The following is a 17,016-nucleotide window of genomic DNA, read 5'->3' on the forward strand; positions in this document are numbered from 1 at the left end:
GACCTGCTCAGAGAGTCCGCCAGGATGTTGGACACGCCCGGCAGATGTACAGCTGTCAAGGTGATCTGATGACGGAGAGCCCAATTCCAGATCGACTGGGCCAAGCGAGACAGATGTGGAGACTTGGTTCCTCCCTGTTTATTCACGTAGTGCATGCTGGTGGTGTTGTCCATTTGAATAAGCACTGACTCCCCGTGAACTACAGGTAGGAATGACTTGAGCGCTAGGAAGATCGCCATCAACTCTAGCCTGTTGATATGCCACGTGCGTTGGGGCGGAGTCCACTTGCCTTTGATGGATAGGCCTTGAAGATGAGCGCCCCACCCCTCCAAAGAGGCGTCCCTCGTGAGCGTGAGATCTGGTGCGTGAACGAGGAACGACATTCCCGTCTCCAAATTGGTTGGCTGCGCCCACCAAAGCAAGCTCTTTCTCATGCGGGCTGTGACAGCAACTAGGTTGTTGAAAGACCCGGAGACCAGACGCCACTGTAAGTCTAGTTCCTCCTGAATGGGACGGGTTCGCAATCTGCAATTTGGGATCAGTGCGATACAAGATGATGCCATTCCCAAAAATGACTTTAATGTCCGAACAGAAACGGACTGTCTTTTTTGAATGAGGGAGACCAGACGAAGGATCTTCTGTCGCCACTCGTGCGAGACGAACGCTTTTGAAAGTTTCGTGTCGAGGATCGCTCCCAAGAAGTTTCTTGTTTGTAGTGGCGCAAACTGTGACTTTTCGACGTTGATGGTCAACCCCAGGGATTGAAACACCTGCTGGCAAAGACGAGTGTCCTGACATAGATGATGATGGGATTGAGACTTGAGGAGGCAATAGTCTAAATATGGAAAGATTTGAACACCTTGGAGACGCAGGTGAGCCACCACGGGGGGCCAGTACTTTCGTGAACACACGAGGAGCTGATCGCAGCCCGAAGGGCAGGACCTTGAACTCATAGTGCATTTGTCCCAATTTGAAACGCAGGTACTAGCGATGTTGTTGAATAATTGGGACATGAAAGTACGCGTCTTGAAGGTCTATGGTGGTCATGAAATCCTCGCTGGATAGAAGACGCAGGATTTCCAGTAATGGCAGCATGCGGAAAGATTGGCACTTTAGGAGCTGGTTGAGAGTCCTCAAATCCAGAATGGGTTGCCAATCTCCGGTCTTCTTGAGTATGAGGAAGAATCAAGAGTAAAACCCTTCTCCCCTCTGATGTTTCGGGACCACTTCGACCGCACCCTTTAAAACAAGAAGACGGACTTGATGGTAAAGCTCGTCGAGGTGTGGAGGAGATGGGCCAAAAGGTGGAGTACGAGGAGGAATCTCGACGAATTCTAAAGTATGACCCCGCCGTACAATGTCCAAAACCCAGCGGTCCGAGGTGATGGAGGACCACTGGGAATAAAACAGAGAGATTCGACCTCCAACACTTTGGGGATGACGAAAGTCATTGGCGCTTAGGAGTGGAGCCACGATAGGAGGACTTTCCCCTATAGGGTCTGAAGGGCTGCTGACGAGTCTGCTGAGTGGATGTGTAACGCTGGTTGCCCTGATTGTAGGAGCGGTACTGTTGCCCTCCTCAAAAATTGGAAGAAGTGCCGCGTCCGCGCGCACCTCGAAAGGACTGCTTCCGGAATTGCAATGTGCCCAAAGACTTCACCGTATCAGTGTCCTTCTTAATGGACTCCAGGGCGTCATCGATGTGAAAACCGAAGAGTGATTCACCATCATACGGCATATCAAGTATCTTGGATTGGACTTCCTGCCGGAAAGAGGTGGATTTCAACCAACCCTGGCGTCGGAAGGCAGCTGCACTTGCAAGCAGACGGAAACCTGTATTCGCAATATCGACTGCACAGTCGATCATTTCTTCTAAAGCTCTCTGCCCATCATGAAGAATCTGCTGAGCGTCCGCCTTGGAAGCTTCAGGTATAAGATCTATTAATGCAGATATGTCCGACCACATCTGCCGGTCATAGCATCCCAAAATGGCCAAGGCATTGGCTGCACGGACAGAAGTAGAAGCCATGGTTGAAAACTTGCGGCCAATAGCGTCTAGGCGTCGACCCTCTCTATCTGGAGGTGCGGTGATTTGAGACGCTGGGTTCCGGGCTCAACGCTGTGCAGCTTGAGTGATTACTGAGTCCGGCTTAGGGTGAGAAATCAAGCATGCCGGAGAACCAGTTGGGGCCTTGTATTTTTTCTCAAGGCGCAGTATTTGAGCAAGTAACGAATTTGGAGCTTCCATGAGTTTAATCCCCTCCTTCCAAACAAAATCGATGATTGGAATTGTGTGGACCTGCTTATAAGGCTTATCTTTAAAATCATAGAGGAAACAGTCCTCCTCACGTTTCGATCTAGGTAATTTGAAACGCTGTGCCCCTTTATCCATTAGTAGATGAAAACTGGCGATATCTACAGGAGGTGATTCACCAGAGTTTCCTGGCTGAGGAGAGGGCGTCTGCGCTCGGTAATCGTCCCACTCTGCCATATCCTGGTTGCCTGCATCATCGTCCGAATTGTCAGGGACCTCTCAGTCTTCACGTTCTGGGACCGCCTCATCATCTGCATCGTGCGGATAAACCGTAGTATGGATTCTGATTGACGTCTGAACCTGAGACGAAGTTGTAGGTGGCAACGTAGGCGGAAGAGACGGTGGAGGCAGTGCAACAGCAGCAGGAGATGGTACAGGAGTACCTTGTGGCGTTGCTGGGAAGCGACGGTTGTAATCATCCAGCATATGTTGGAGATTTGAGTTCAAGGTTAGTGGTATCGTAGCCATAGGCACTTGGACCAACTGTTCTTCAGGTTGATACTCTTGGTCTCCGCCATCTTCGTCAGTGTCCGTATCCTGACCTTTGATAATCAAGTCAGAGGGGCTATGGGCTGCCCCAAACGTGTCAACTTCATTTTCAGACTCACTCTCATGCTCAGAGGTAGTGGCAAACATTGGAGAAGGTAGTTGCGGCTCTGGAGCAGAGATCTGTTGGCACAGAGCCTTATTGCGACGATGGGAGGCATCAGTAGAGGATCCTGAAGTCTTCAACGGCACCAAAGGCAATGAGAAAAACTAGGCCGGTGCCGCCGTCGACGGCGCCGTCACAGATTTGGCTGTCGACGAGGAGGATTTTGAAGAACTCACCGTCGACGGAGTTGTCGCCGGGGCCACCGTCAACGGGCGATCCATCGTAGAAGGAGTCGTAGACGGTACAGTCGTCGGCGGTGCAATCGTCGACGGTACGGTCGTCGACGTTGCAGTCGTCGACGCAGGCAGAACCTCCGTAGACGGAGTCCACATCGACGGGGCTTTGGTCGACGGAGTCTTTGTCGACGAGACCCTGGTCGACGGAGTCGTCGTCGACGACGAAGATTTATTTGAGGCTTTCGTCGACGAGGATTCTTTCTTCTTCGTCGACGAGGTGATAGGAATCGTCGAGGGGACAGGCTTGGATGACAGAGAAACTCTCGTCGACGTGTATGCTGTCGACGAGACCGTCGTCGACGAAGTAAAAGCGAACGCCGTCGTCAGCGTCATTGTCGAAGATGCAGTCAATGCTGTTCTCGTCGTCGGAACACTCGTAGACGGTCCCGTCGACGACGGAACTCTAAGAGGCGTGGAAACACCCAGAGAGGCAGTAGAAGACGCCTGAGAGCCAGGTCTCGTGGGCGTAGTGGTAGTATGAGTGGTAGGAGACACCACAGAAGCCAGAGGCAGGGCTAATTTCTTCTTTTTGAGGAAAGGAGATGGAAAATCCTGTACACTACCACACTTTGAGGCAGAAGAAAGACCAGATTGAAAACTTTCTGCATCTGACAGGGCAGAATCTTTGTCCTTTAGACGTTGTAGCCAAAGGAGAAGACGGCCTTCTCTGTCCTTAAGTGTCTTAGTTGAAAAAGTTCTACAGAACTTGCAGCTGCCAGCCTCATGATCTGGGTATAAGCAATAAATACACTTCTGGAGGGGGTCCTTTTCAAAAAGGCGCAGCTTCCCACAAGAAGAGCAAGGTCTGAATAAAGACTTCTTACTTGACATGTTGAGAAAAGACTGGAACTTGAAGTTTTGAGGTGAAGAACTGAGCAGAGCTCAGGGAGACTCCCTTCACACGACGTGCGGTAGAAAATCTGAGGGCTTGAGCTTCTGAGGAGAAGGTTCTAGAGGGTGCTGGCGCCTGATTAGCTGCAAATTGGACTAACATAATGACACTGATGTGTTACAAGTAGTTTTTTCTCTTTCCATGCATTCCTATGTAGGAATCCTTTTGGAGGTTTTCAGTTGTATTTCAGCTTCTTTTATTATGTACTATGTTATCATACATATATATATATATTTAGCATTATTGCTATTTTATTTACCGTGGGACTCCCACTTCGACAACGGGGAATATTCAAGCATGTGAATCTATGAAAGACACCCCTAATACTGGAGAAAGTTACTTAACAGCACAAGTTATTTTTTTTTCAGATAAGTATAACTATACCTGCTGAATTTCTATGGTTTGTTTGGGTAAAACGTCAAACTAACTAGAACGTCCCTGTAACCTTCGTTTTTTTCCAGTGATCTTCTATTTTATTTTTTGAATGTAAAGTAATATATAATTACCTTATATAAATACAACCACCGCTGCGCACGGCTGAAACCCCCCCCCCACCCCACCCCAACCTGCGTGCACCAAACCCCACACTGCACACAGGTTTCGACAGTGTGCAGTGTGGGTGTAATGTATGAGTGGGTTGAGGTATTTTTTCCGTCATTAGGCTTCAGATCCGTAGATAACCACGGATCCACCATTTTGGCTCCCAAAATCATTTTGGTCAATTTCTTGCCCTAAAGTGTCCTATTGGGTCAGGCTACCTTTATTTTGACCCCTTATATGTTTTGAGACGATTTTTCCCTACCCAAGTAACAAGCGACAAAAAATGGTGGCCACAACGTTCCTTTCAGGTTGCGACCAGCCAATCAAGACTTTGCTTTACCCCCCCCCTCCCACTACCAGATCTGCAGGTACCCGTCATGGGTAGATCAGAGTACGTTGACATCTATACATTTCTTTCTTTAATAACTATCAAACTACTGAAAAGGTTTACGCCAAATCACAAAAAACACAATCTGAGGACCAAGATCTCGCTTTCTGTCAAACTAGGTGTAATTCCTTTCAGCGTTTCAGGCTGTAGCTGTATCTAAAATTTGCTAAATCCCCATAGACATTGCATTTGGAAAAACTGTTTTGGAACCCCCCCTTTTTCTCAACCCCCACTTGACGAAACACCCCGAAACTTTTCCGAAAGCAGCTAAAGTGACCAGTAAACTACTTTTGAGCATTTCGTGAAGATTCGTCAAACGTTGCCAAAAGTATTGGCATAACAAAAAACACTTTGTTTATGAGAAAAGTTGGTCCTAACTATGACTACAAACTGACTATCACCAGTATATAATATATAAAAAGCATATAAATGTGGCTCAACCACTTTCCTCTGTGTGCGTAAGTGTGGCGCCACCCTTTTAAAATTCACTTCTACAGACATCACTGGCATCTCTCCACTCTTCAGCTGTTTTTACCACATGCTAGAACATAATAGAAACAAATAGGTAAGTTGGTGTGCACTTACGAAAGAGGAACAATTATGAGGTAGGGGCCATTGAGTCTTTTGTGTTCCATCAAATAGGTAATGAGTGCAATAGTTTGGATTGTCTTTCCAAGCCCCATTTCATCAGCTAAGATCCCATTTAAATTGTTATTATAGAGTGACACCATCCATTCCAAGCCTTGAATCTGAAATAAAGATAGATTGGTGTAATTATATGCGACCAACACAGAAAAATATGGTTCCTCTAAAACTGTACTGTATAACATATGTGTGAGAATATTTTGTTAAATGTGAGAATCCAAAGATTAAATGACTTCGATTCAACTGTCAAGTACTTTACAAAAAGACAGTACTACCTAATGAACAAGTTACTTACGTTCAGTAATGGTCTTTCTGGTAGAAACTAATTGCAGATTCCTCAACTCTTTAATAAATATTGTGTAGGTGTCAAACTGGATACAGAAACTTTTGAACAGTACCTCTGTGCGCAGGTAGGTGACGACATGGGGCTCTGCAATGGGGCTGTTGTGCTCTGGAAAAGATGTTCAGGGCCAATATAGCACCACTGACGTCACTTGCTTTCGAGGCTGTGTGCACCCTGAGACTCGGAGTCCCAACAGCAACCTAGCTTTGAGCAGTGTGCAGATTCCTAGACTTGGGTTCCTATTTATCAATTGAGTCAAGCTCACAAAATGGTGAGGATGGGAAGGTCAGTGAGGAATATGTGGTTAAATAGGGTCTACCAGAAAGAGCATTACCAAGGGTAAGTAACTTGTTCTTCTGATAAAGACTTCCTACCATAGATTCCTCACTTTTTGAACGATACCAAAGCAGAACCTTTTTGGAGGTGGGTATGTGAATGGAATCCAACCAAAAATCCCTGTATGACCAACTGGCTATACAGACAGTAGTGTTTTGTGGACATATGGAGAGGCACCCTTCGTAATTTCCTGGCAGATGTCCAGTACAGGAACTCAGCTTGCCAAAGCGGTGAGAGCTGTGGCTCTGATGGAATTACTCGGAGCCTTTCCAGGCGCCGCTCCTTTTTGGCCAGTGCGTAGCAGATTTTAATGTAGAGCACAGTCCAGCAGAACTGTCCTTTTCTGCACTGTCTTGCCTTTTTTCGCACTGGTGAACCACTACCGCATGTTCTCTGGTACAATCAAAGACAACGGTCAGTGCTCTTTTCAGTTCCAAGAAATGGAGTCTCTCCTCTTCCCTAGAAGGGTGAGATGGAGCAAAGAAAGCCAGTAAGGTGAATTTTTGACATATAATGGTGCCACGACTTTCACTTTCCACAAGAAGGAAGCTCGCGTTCGCTGAATTTGTTTGTGTGGGAAGAAGGTTGTATATGGTGGGTTGACAGAGAGAGACTGAAGCTCACTCACCCACCAAGCCACTGTAATGGCGATGATGAACACAGCCTTTAGAGTAGAAAACTCAAAGGACAGCTGTGAAACAGTTCAAAGGGAGCTCACATGAAATATGTGAGGGCCAAATTAAGGTCCCACTGAGGCATGGCAAAGATCAACGGGGGAAAAGGACATTTTAAACCTTTAAAAAATGCTTTAAAACAGTAGACTTAAACAATGAGGTCTGATCCCGCAACCTTAACAAGGCGGAAAGAGCCCAGAGGTACCCTTTAACTGTACCCAGAGCAAAGTGTTGCCGGCTGACATTGTGGTTTCAAAGAGATTGAGCCAAGGTTATTCCAGTTCGTGGAAGAGACCACGCGTCACCTCCAGTAGCAACTAAGCATTGGGGGCTGAGCTCGTCCACCCTGGCATTCAAAGATCCTGCCAGGTGGTTCACAACTTGAAAAATGCCCAGAGGTCCAGCCTTTTCCAGAAGAGCAAGGCATTCAGGGACACGGTCTGTGACCCCACCCTAACTGTTTGTTGCAGTATCACATGGCAGTGGTATTGTCAGTAACACCTGCAACAGGGGGCCAGAGAACTGTGCAGCAAGATAGCTGCTGCCTAACGAGGCTCTGCAGGCCATGAGCCATAATTCATCAAAATCCTCTTGCCGGAGCATCTGTGATGCTGCACCTACCGGAGGATTCACTATGGGAGGGTGCTCCAGACCTATTGGGCCTGCAGTGATCCGTCCGGGGGCCCGGCCCATGATGATAGGCAGACGCTCTAGCTGGAGCCTACCGGGCCGGACTGGAGATTGTAGCCTGTGCAACACCCCTTCTGAGGACCCTGCTGACGTCCTGCACCCCCACCCCAGGGGCGGCCGACACGCTGGCGCTCCCAGTAAGTCGAGCTACACCTGCTGAGATGGGGTGTTGATGGCCAAAAAAGCTGCTGCTGGGGGGCTGGGGCTGCATCTGAGGTCCCAGCCTGGAGACCGCACTCCTCCTAGAGACTGAAGCTGCTAAGTTGAATCCTCTGGCCCAACCTGACTTGGTGACCAAGTGGGGGCGGCTCCCTCCACCACGACACTCAGCCCGGAGGGCGGTGGCCCGCAATGGGTGGATAATGCACTGCACCGGAGTAGAGTTGTTGACTCATGGTTGTTTCTGCACGCCTGGTGCTGGCCCGTGCGGGGCCTAGGCCATGGAACTGGATCTGGCTGCAGCAGGAGGAAAGACATCCACCTAGGATATTTGCGCCTGTTGGGCCCCAAACCCAGGGTTTGTGATGAGCAAGGACAACCCATAGCAACCTAAGCTGTCCTTCCAGGCCTAGAAGAGTGGGGGAATGGAAGAGCAGCCCTCACCGCAGCAAGTGATCCCGCCGGGGCATCTTTCCCTGCTCGATCAGGATACCAAGAAAATGTTTGCGGACCTACAGCACAGCCTTCACACCACAGACTCCAAACTAGACAGCCTCACCATTAGACTGCATCATATGAAGGAGAGATTTGTCAGGGTGGGCACGTTGACCAACTTAAGACGCGAGTATCAGATATGGAAGTCGCCCACACAGCCACAAACAAACATCATCTGAGGATGGAAAAAGTCCTGGAGGTATAAAGAGCATGAATGAGGGTTTGGCGGTGAAGTCCCGGCAGAACAATTTGTGCATCCTTGAAATACCGGAATCAACAGTTGTGGAAAGAATAGACACTTAAGTTGAAGCCCTGCTCCATGTTTGGCGATGCTCTGTGCTCAATTTTGCATCTGAGCACACCCACAGCTCACTGGGCCCACGTACTCTGCAAGTGGTCTCCAGCGTGCCCGATTGTGGCATAAATTTTAAACTACAAAGACAGAGACCACCCTGAAGCTAGCCATGAAGCTCCGGGAATTCCAATACATGGGGAAAGTAATCTCACTTTACCCTGACATCACAGTTGCAGTACATTCCGCGCTCCACGTGTTCCTTCCTGACAAACAGTTAATCCAGAAAGCTGATGTGCATAATCATTGATTTACCTGCCAAACTCCGCATTTCCCACCAAGGTAAAACTCACCTTTCCAAGGAGCATGGCTGAGCGGAACTCTTCAATCAGACAAGTCTTGGCATTTGGGAACTCTGGTTTTGCCAGCACTAGTTGTGGGATTGGCTCTTAAGTCGGCTGACTTCAGGAGCGGGATCAGACTCAGAGATCGAGAAGAATGTCGCCGCACTCGTGCCTCCACAGAGGAATGAGTGCAGCGAGGGAGCAAAATACTGCTTTGAATTCTTATGCTTCTTTTTTGATTTACCAGAGGATTTAGATAGCGGTGAAGATCAGTCTTTCGAGCGGCTCAGGCAACTCCAGGAGTGTAACCGGGACCGAACTTTAGATACGGCCCAGACTGAGAACAGCCCCGATGAGGATTGTCGCAGCAGGACTTGGAGTTGTGGCAGAACCACAGGCAACACAGACACACCTGATGGGGACATCTGTTTATGACAGTCCCTACAGGGCTTGAAATCTGTTGTTTTAGGGGGTGACATCCCTTGCACACTGAAAACATTTCGAAGTAAATGTCTCTTAGAGACATGAAGGGATCTCTGGCGAAGCATTTTCTGGAGCCAAAAAAAAGGAACCAATGTCAGTGCGCAGGGGTGGCACCTATATTGGCCACTCATGTCATTTCTGGAGCAAAACGCCAACAGTGCGGGGCAGCATGGCATCCCGGGGTACTGCTGAATAGTTTCTGGATCTAGTCTGATGCCTGGGTAATATTCAAAAGGTGATGACTCTGCAGCTATAAGTATTGATCAGAAAACAACTTTCACAAGAGTGAAGCAGTACCAGAGCAATCTCTTGTTTTTCAATGGCAGTCTGAATCCCAGCGTGGTAGCAAAGCATCATATGCCTGAGCCAAAGAACTGCTCTGACTGCTTGTGGCACATCACCAAGGCCTTCATATGATGAAGAATGAACAGGAGCAGCTATGGAGCTTTTTGCCCTTAGGGAAGAATAGGAAGCCAATTTTAGTGGTTGCCGCTGTCCACCCCCCCCGCCCCCCAAACTTATATACCATCTTTCCTCTTTTTTTCTTTGCTTATCTGTACATGCTGATGAGTTGCTATAGGTGACTTTGGTATTCTTGAACGGGATTCTCTGTCTTATCTTGTAGAGCGCGATGCACGTTATTGGGTGACAATATAAGATGTATCAATTAGTTGTGTGTTGCTCCCTAATGGTGGTGTTTTTTCTTTCCTCATCCTCAATATGGTTGTCTTGGAGGAGGAAGGGTGGCATTCCCATGCTGTGGACCATGTATGATCTGCCAGTTGGGGTGTTGGAGGTTTAGCTGCTGTTTTGGAGGGGAACTGGAACTGAAACTTTGCATTATCTTATGTTTATTTTTCAATTGTCAGGGGGGGGTAGGTTCTGCTTCATTTGTTGGACCCTTACTAACGGTCCCTTTCATCCTATTAAATATATGGTCTTTACATGTTAATGTGTTGTATGTTTGTTTGTTTTTCCTTACTTTTTTCTTTTTCAAACTCCAATAAATAATTATAAAAAAAAAAGCAGCTGTGGATTTTATTGCCATAAATCAATTCACAGAAGGACATGCTTGATGCATAATCTAGAGGGCTCTCCTACATCCCTTGGAGATCACCTTTAAAGATGTAGCAGAATTATTATCCCTCAGTACTTAAGAATTTTCTCTCTCAGTAAAAGGCCTCTAAAAACAGAAACTACTTCAAGCACAGACCTGTAAACAACCAAAAATCTGCCGCGGGGGCAAATACTAAAGATTAGTGCTTCAACAAACATTGTGATATAGCAGTAGGAACGCCGAGGGCAGTGATGAATTTGAGACGGTGGTTGCAGGTGGGAGCCGCTAGCATTCATTTTTGGGGATCAGCCCTTAGTATTCCTCATCAGATGTTTAGACGGAGCAAGAGAGGGAAAAACACAAAGGGAAAGAAGAAGGACGAGAAAGACAGAAAACCGTCACAAACGGTGGCAAAATGAACTTGCAAAAGTGAGATAAAGGGGGAGGTGTTGTCTGGTAGTGGATTACAGAGGGCTTGAAGACTAGGCAGCCTTGGTATTCGACATGCTGACTTTAATAGCAACCGCCATTGGTTTCAGCACAGAGTTTTGGCCACCAAAACTATTTTACAAATTAATTACTGCCAGAGAGAGTCCAGCAGCATCATGCACAGAGGGTATCCATGCAACAGCATCATGGTTAGAAAAAGCATTAGGAAAATAATAGCTCACAATTATCTCATGTAATTAATTCTCCCACTGAAAATGATGTAGAAAAACAATTGTGTTTCTTGAGCGAAACTAGATAGCGGGAATGGGAGAAGTCTGCCAGTGCAGCAGAAACAAAAAGAAAAGCCTCAGATACGGAGGCAATGGCAAATACTACTAAGAAGGAAAACAAAGAAGCAGTATTGAGAAATGGAGCAACAAAGGGTGGAGCAGTGGTTTTAAGTTGATACATATAGGTCGTAAATTTAATGGGAAAGAAAAAGAAAGAATAAAGATGAAATAACATTGTTGTATATACAACGTGGCTTTCAACACAGTTTACACGTGGAGCACAAACTATTGTCAGACATCAGCAGAAGCCTATTTTTTAAATCAGAGTTTAGTTAAATTGTATAGGAGTATGAATATGAAGAAAAATCTGGCAGGCCGGAACAAAAGTAAAATGAACAAGCATTGGCATAGCCAATAGGTCTCGCTTTTGGGACCTTCTAAATTTTTAGTTATGCAGCACAATACCCTTGGTGCAACAACATCAACTGTTGTGTGGCTAAACACTTATAAGGTCCCAAAGACGAGACCTATTGGCTATGCCAATGCTTATTCCCCTTGCCAGTGTCCCTGAAACAGCTGCGGGGCAACGTTGATAGTGTAAATTAAGAAGTAATATCAATAAATAATAAGTTCAAGACATTCAGCAACTTTCCCTGGAATTCAGTTTGCCAAAATCCAGGTAAAAATTAAAAAAAATCAATCCTCGAGTTGCAGTGTGGCATTATCCCCTGTTATTCCTTCCAGTGGCCTAGCTAAAACTCAAACTGGAGTCCCGCAGACCTCTGGAGAAGGCGCATTACCCCTGTGAGCTATCTCGGTGTCGCTGCGGTGATACTGCTGCCACGCTACAGCAGGAGGACAGTCTGGTTCACTTCCGGTTCTGGGAGGTGGATAACATCTTCACCCCTCAATGACTTCATATACAATAACAAAGAAAGGACAAACCCCAAACACACCTGCGGCACGCATTACGTGTGACGTCAGCGTGTGCTTGTATTGCTGCCTGGTCTCAGGTTCACTTCCTGACAGGGCAAACTCAACTTTCATCCTTCTGAGGTCTGTAGTCAAGGGTATCAGTCTCTGCTTTTAAGGCCATCTGCTAATTCTAAAAACCTCTTAATGCACTGTGGGTGTCAACATCCCTCAAGATATTAATGCAAATGTCTGCTGCAGAATACCGTATCACACAGGGCTGGACCATACAATACCGTGCAGTTTGGTACTGTAGCATACAATACAATATAATAAATACAATTGAGTGCTGTGAAACACAACACAGTAACAAAATACCCTGAATATAATGAAAGGGCAGCACAACACCATACAATAACATACCTTGAGCACAGTACAATGCAGTGCAGGTCAGCCCACCACACAATAACATACCTTGAGCACAGTACCTTGTTGGTACAATGCAGGGCAGCACCATACAATAACATACCTCGAGCACAGCACCTCGACAGTACAGTGCAATATGCAGGGCTGCACAACACCGTACAATAACATACCTCAAGCACAGCACCTCGACAGTATAGAGCAATGCAGGGCAGCACAGTACCATACAATAACATACCTTGAGTGCAGCACCTTGACAGTACAGTGCAATGCAGTACAGTGCAAAGCAGCGCAGCACAGCACCATACAATAACATACCTCGAGCACAGCACCTCAACAGTACAGTGTAATGCAGGACTGCATGGCACCATACAATGCCCTTCAGGTCAGTACTACGCAACACAACACAATATTATTACACGAAGGACACTACATCCCTCATAGGCAGCAGAGTAGGCGAGAAGCTACGTTTGGCAGTGTCTGGACTGAGCGGGTGCAGCTGGACTTCTTGCCAGCCCCTCTGCCCTGCCCCTCCCGGAAGCATCTCTCTCAGGGTCTGAAGAAGGCCCCTGGACCTCCTCCTCTCCCGCTACTGACCCCACCGCCCTTGGAGAGACGCTTTCGTGGGAGGACCCACACTTTCAGAATGCTGCACTTTGTCCCCGAGGGCGAACTTGTGAGGTAGCACTGTGGGCGTGGGCGCCTGCTGCTGGGATCTGTGTGAAAACACCACGACGCTCACAAAGGCAGGTTTAATTAATTTATTTAATGCCTTTGTTTTATGATGCACCATACACGTGAGGAGGCAGCTCAACCACTGCACTGTCCCAAAGTGCCCAGAAAACAGACCCCAGTGATCCCCACTGAGCACTAGTCCGTGCACAAGGGTTTGACTCAGTCACCTGCAGGTTTGAGAACTGCTACTTGGAGCAAACGCCTGGCAATCTGAGATACCCGCACCCCTGGAAGACCTTTGCAAGCTCTGAACGACACCAGCCACTGTTGCAGCATCTCCACGTGCGTGACTGTGTGTAGTGTAGTGTTGTGAATGGGGAACTTTCACTTCGTGACTACGACTACACAATTTTTTTATCCTTGAGTTGAGAAAAGTTATGAGGTGTTCACAAAATGTCTATAGCAGCCATACCCCGAGACCCCCGCCCTGTCCACTCCTGGAAACGAGTAAATCATTTCTCGAGCGCAAAGGTGACTGGTCACCTGGTAAATAGGTAGAATCTGTAAGTTGAAATAGCCGTGTGAATTGCTAATAACAGCGAAAGCCGAATGGCTTCAGAGGACAGGGCTGCCCTCTAGTTTAATGCTAATTCAACTCCGAAGAAGCCGCACTCCAGCGCTAGGGCTTTCTGGGTGCTTTACTTCCTCAGAATGGAGTACCTTGCATCTGAAATACTGCTTCACGCACTGAACTGCGACTCTTTTATCACTCACGCAACATGTCGTCGCACTTTGTCAAATCCAGCAACTTTTCAAACACATTCAAAGTGCAAAATATTCACATGCAAAAAAAAAAACAAGCTCGCGCGGTAGCAGGGGGGAGGAGGTGGGCCTCCGCGATTCACTTGCGGGAGCGATAATTGCTACCATATGGTGGCGCTCGCTCCAGCAAGTGAATCTCCACACGTGCACGCGTTGCCATTGAAGGCAATGGAACGCGTGCACGGTTGTGGATGAAAAAGGGGCTAAAGGTCTCCTCCTATGCAGCGCATGCGCGCTGGCGAGACCTAAAAAGGAAGAATGCGGACATTGTTACTCAAGTAGGATTCAGTGAAAAGCAAATGTAAGCTTCACCTAATGTCTTCCAACACAGAAATGGACAGAAGACAGACAGACCAAATGATCGTGCAAAGGTAGGGGCCTTAAAACAGATAACGTCAACAATGCATAGTAAGATCTATAGTTTACTTTTGTTTGACAGGTGAATTCGGAATTTCATGAAATCTAGAAAGGACATCCAGGCCAATTGAAGGAAAGGTGCAGATAGATGGTTTAATAATTAACTTTCAAAGTGTAACTTTATATGCAAAACATAAATTAATAATTTACTATCAAATGACATTTAATGATTCTGCAAATAGGGCTTCCACATAATGTAGCATTAACAATTTTACTTCACATATGTATTCAAAACTGCCCTTAATCTTGTACTTACTTGATAATGTTTAAGAGAACCGTTGACAAGAAGTGAGGATTGCTTTTCCACCCTTTCAGTTATTGCATGGGCAACGCCATAATAGGATTGGGACTCTCTGGCATCGGCCTGCATACCATATTCATCATCAACATCTTGCTTTGCTGTCCTGCAATATAAAGCAAATATGACAGCTACTTCACCATCATATAAGGTATAGATGTAATGAAAAGTTATTTAATTGTTATCTTAGTTTTCCATCTCAAGTATCATCATTGACTTCACGAGACGCTCATTTGTAAGTAGCCAATTAAAACCAGTGAGCACTTACAGCTTCTTTGCAAAGCTGAACAAGTAGCATTTTAAAAGAAAACAGTAGGATTAGGATGTGTATCTCTAACTACTAAAATGAAAGCTTCTTGAATCCCATGTAGTCAATAATGTACTACACTAAAAATGAATATCTCCTTTCAACTTCACAGTGAGCCTGAGGAAGATTCTTTGATGTTTTCTTGCACAAAAGTTGCTGGTTTCTGAGAAGACGTAGATGTCCTGAAATAAAAGGTGATGTTCATGATGGAGTAGGACAGGTTAATTACCATAGGTTCTGATCTTTCTGGACGATATTATTTACCCATAAAGTCCTCACCTCTCCTCCAGGTGCCGGACTGAATCTAGGATGTTTTGAGATTACCTACCAGCGTCGACAGGTGTTGATGTGGCTCCGGCTGCAGTTCAGTCGCATCTCCAGAGAAACGACACAGACCCATTAAAAGGGGTTCACTTACATTCTAACATCCATTACGGTCCTTTTTGCCCCGTCAGCAAATGAAGAGCCAAGATCCACTAAATCATAAAGATGGCAGTGTGAACAGACGGAAAACTGAATTCTGTTAAGAAAGCCTACCAGATGACTTTCCGCAAATAAGCTGCAGGCTGATCCAAAACTTTAGCACTTTCAACTACAGGACACGAGAGCCCATGCTGCCCTGCTTGTGCCGTATTCCATCGCTGTTGCGTTATCGGTGAGGGTATGAACAGATTTTCCTCAAACTGAGGCAGAAATGCCGGAGGGTCTATCAAAATGCCAGTCAGTCGAGCAGACTAACATGGCACCTCTGCTCTGATTGTGACTAAATACCCTGAGCCGCCATGTTGTCTAAGTGACCATACTAACTGAGGCATGCAGCAGGAGGACCAGCAGAAAGAAAAGCATCAGAGCTAGTCCCTGGTTCTTACTGTACAGGAAGAAAAGCCTTTAGAACAACAATGTTCACAATGGCCCTAATGAAAGGCAGACACTGAGTACACTGAAGGGGGAGCTTGGGGAACTGACTGAACCGCTCAGGCAGAAATAAAGAAAGTTTGTGCTCTGGATGGGGGCTGCCTGCAGCTGTGGTTAGTCCACCTTCAATCGCCAGTCACTTAAGTATGGAAATACTTGTATCCTTTACCTGCAAAGATGAGCTGCATCCATTAACAAGACTTTGAAAAAATATTCAAAGGACCAATATTAAGTATGAATGGGAGCAAAACAAATTGATAGTGGATGGACTGGGATTCAGGGACACTATTCAATCTCCAGACTCCATGGCCAGTAGGACTGAAACATGTGAGAGCATTGTGAACCTCTCGTGAAGGAAGGAGTTCAACACCCAGAAATCAAAAATATGTCGAAGTCACCATTCCCCTGAAATATCAACCAATATATACAAAAAAGGTAGCAGTGGAATATATCAATCACACATGCCCGGAGTAATCCTTTTGGGTTAATGAGTCCAAATGATATATATTTTATAGAAACGGTTTCAATTTTTTACTGAGTGCTACATGCAGTGCCCAACTCCCTGCCACCTGATGGTTGACACAAACGTTCTAGCCCAACTGGGTTATGACCAAATTGCAAGCATATGATAGCACCGGAGCACTCCAAAACAGTAAAAGCAAAGAATAACACTCCCTTGCAGATATAAATAGTTCAATAGTGTATGAGTCGTCTTTATGGACTTATTCTCAAATTCTCCAGTGACCCTACCATGCAAAGGGGCAGCGAGATCCAGTGGATGACACATCCCGCAATGCGTTTGATAGCCTCCTTGCATTTGTGGTATTACCTCTTGCACAGTTGTCATTTTGAACTTTTGCCTTTTTTATAAATTTTTCTAAAAACAATCAGTCCAGAATTGGTCGTAGTGTTCCATCTACCTTTGGCATTAGGAGAAATATTGAGTAGTTTCCTTTGTTTATTGCGATCTTTGGCACTAATTCCATAG

At 46.3% G+C, this 17,016-nt stretch overlaps 1 protein-coding gene across 3 annotated transcripts in view; it reads right to left on the reverse strand.

Annotated features, from left to right (window-relative positions):
• SMARCA2 (SWI/SNF related BAF chromatin remodeling complex subunit ATPase 2) overlaps positions 1–17,016 on the reverse strand; it is a 1,851,064-nt gene that overhangs the window by 1,341,351 nt on the left and 492,697 nt on the right. For all 3 annotated transcript variants that reach the window (XM_078675722.1, XM_078675721.1, XM_078675720.1), the window contains exons 15-16: positions 14,765–14,912; positions 5,608–5,771 (exon numbers count right to left, since the gene is read on the reverse strand). In XM_078675722.1, coding sequence (XP_078531848.1) covers positions 5,608–5,771; positions 14,765–14,912 — 312 coding nt within the window. The remainder of the gene's footprint in view (positions 1–5,607; positions 5,772–14,764; positions 14,913–17,016) is intronic.

The sequence above is a fragment of the Lissotriton helveticus genome, chromosome 2_1 (genome assembly GCF_964261635.1).
Source record: "Lissotriton helveticus chromosome 2_1, aLisHel1.1, whole genome shotgun sequence".
Classification (NCBI taxonomy): domain Eukaryota; kingdom Metazoa; phylum Chordata; class Amphibia; order Caudata; family Salamandridae; genus Lissotriton; species Lissotriton helveticus.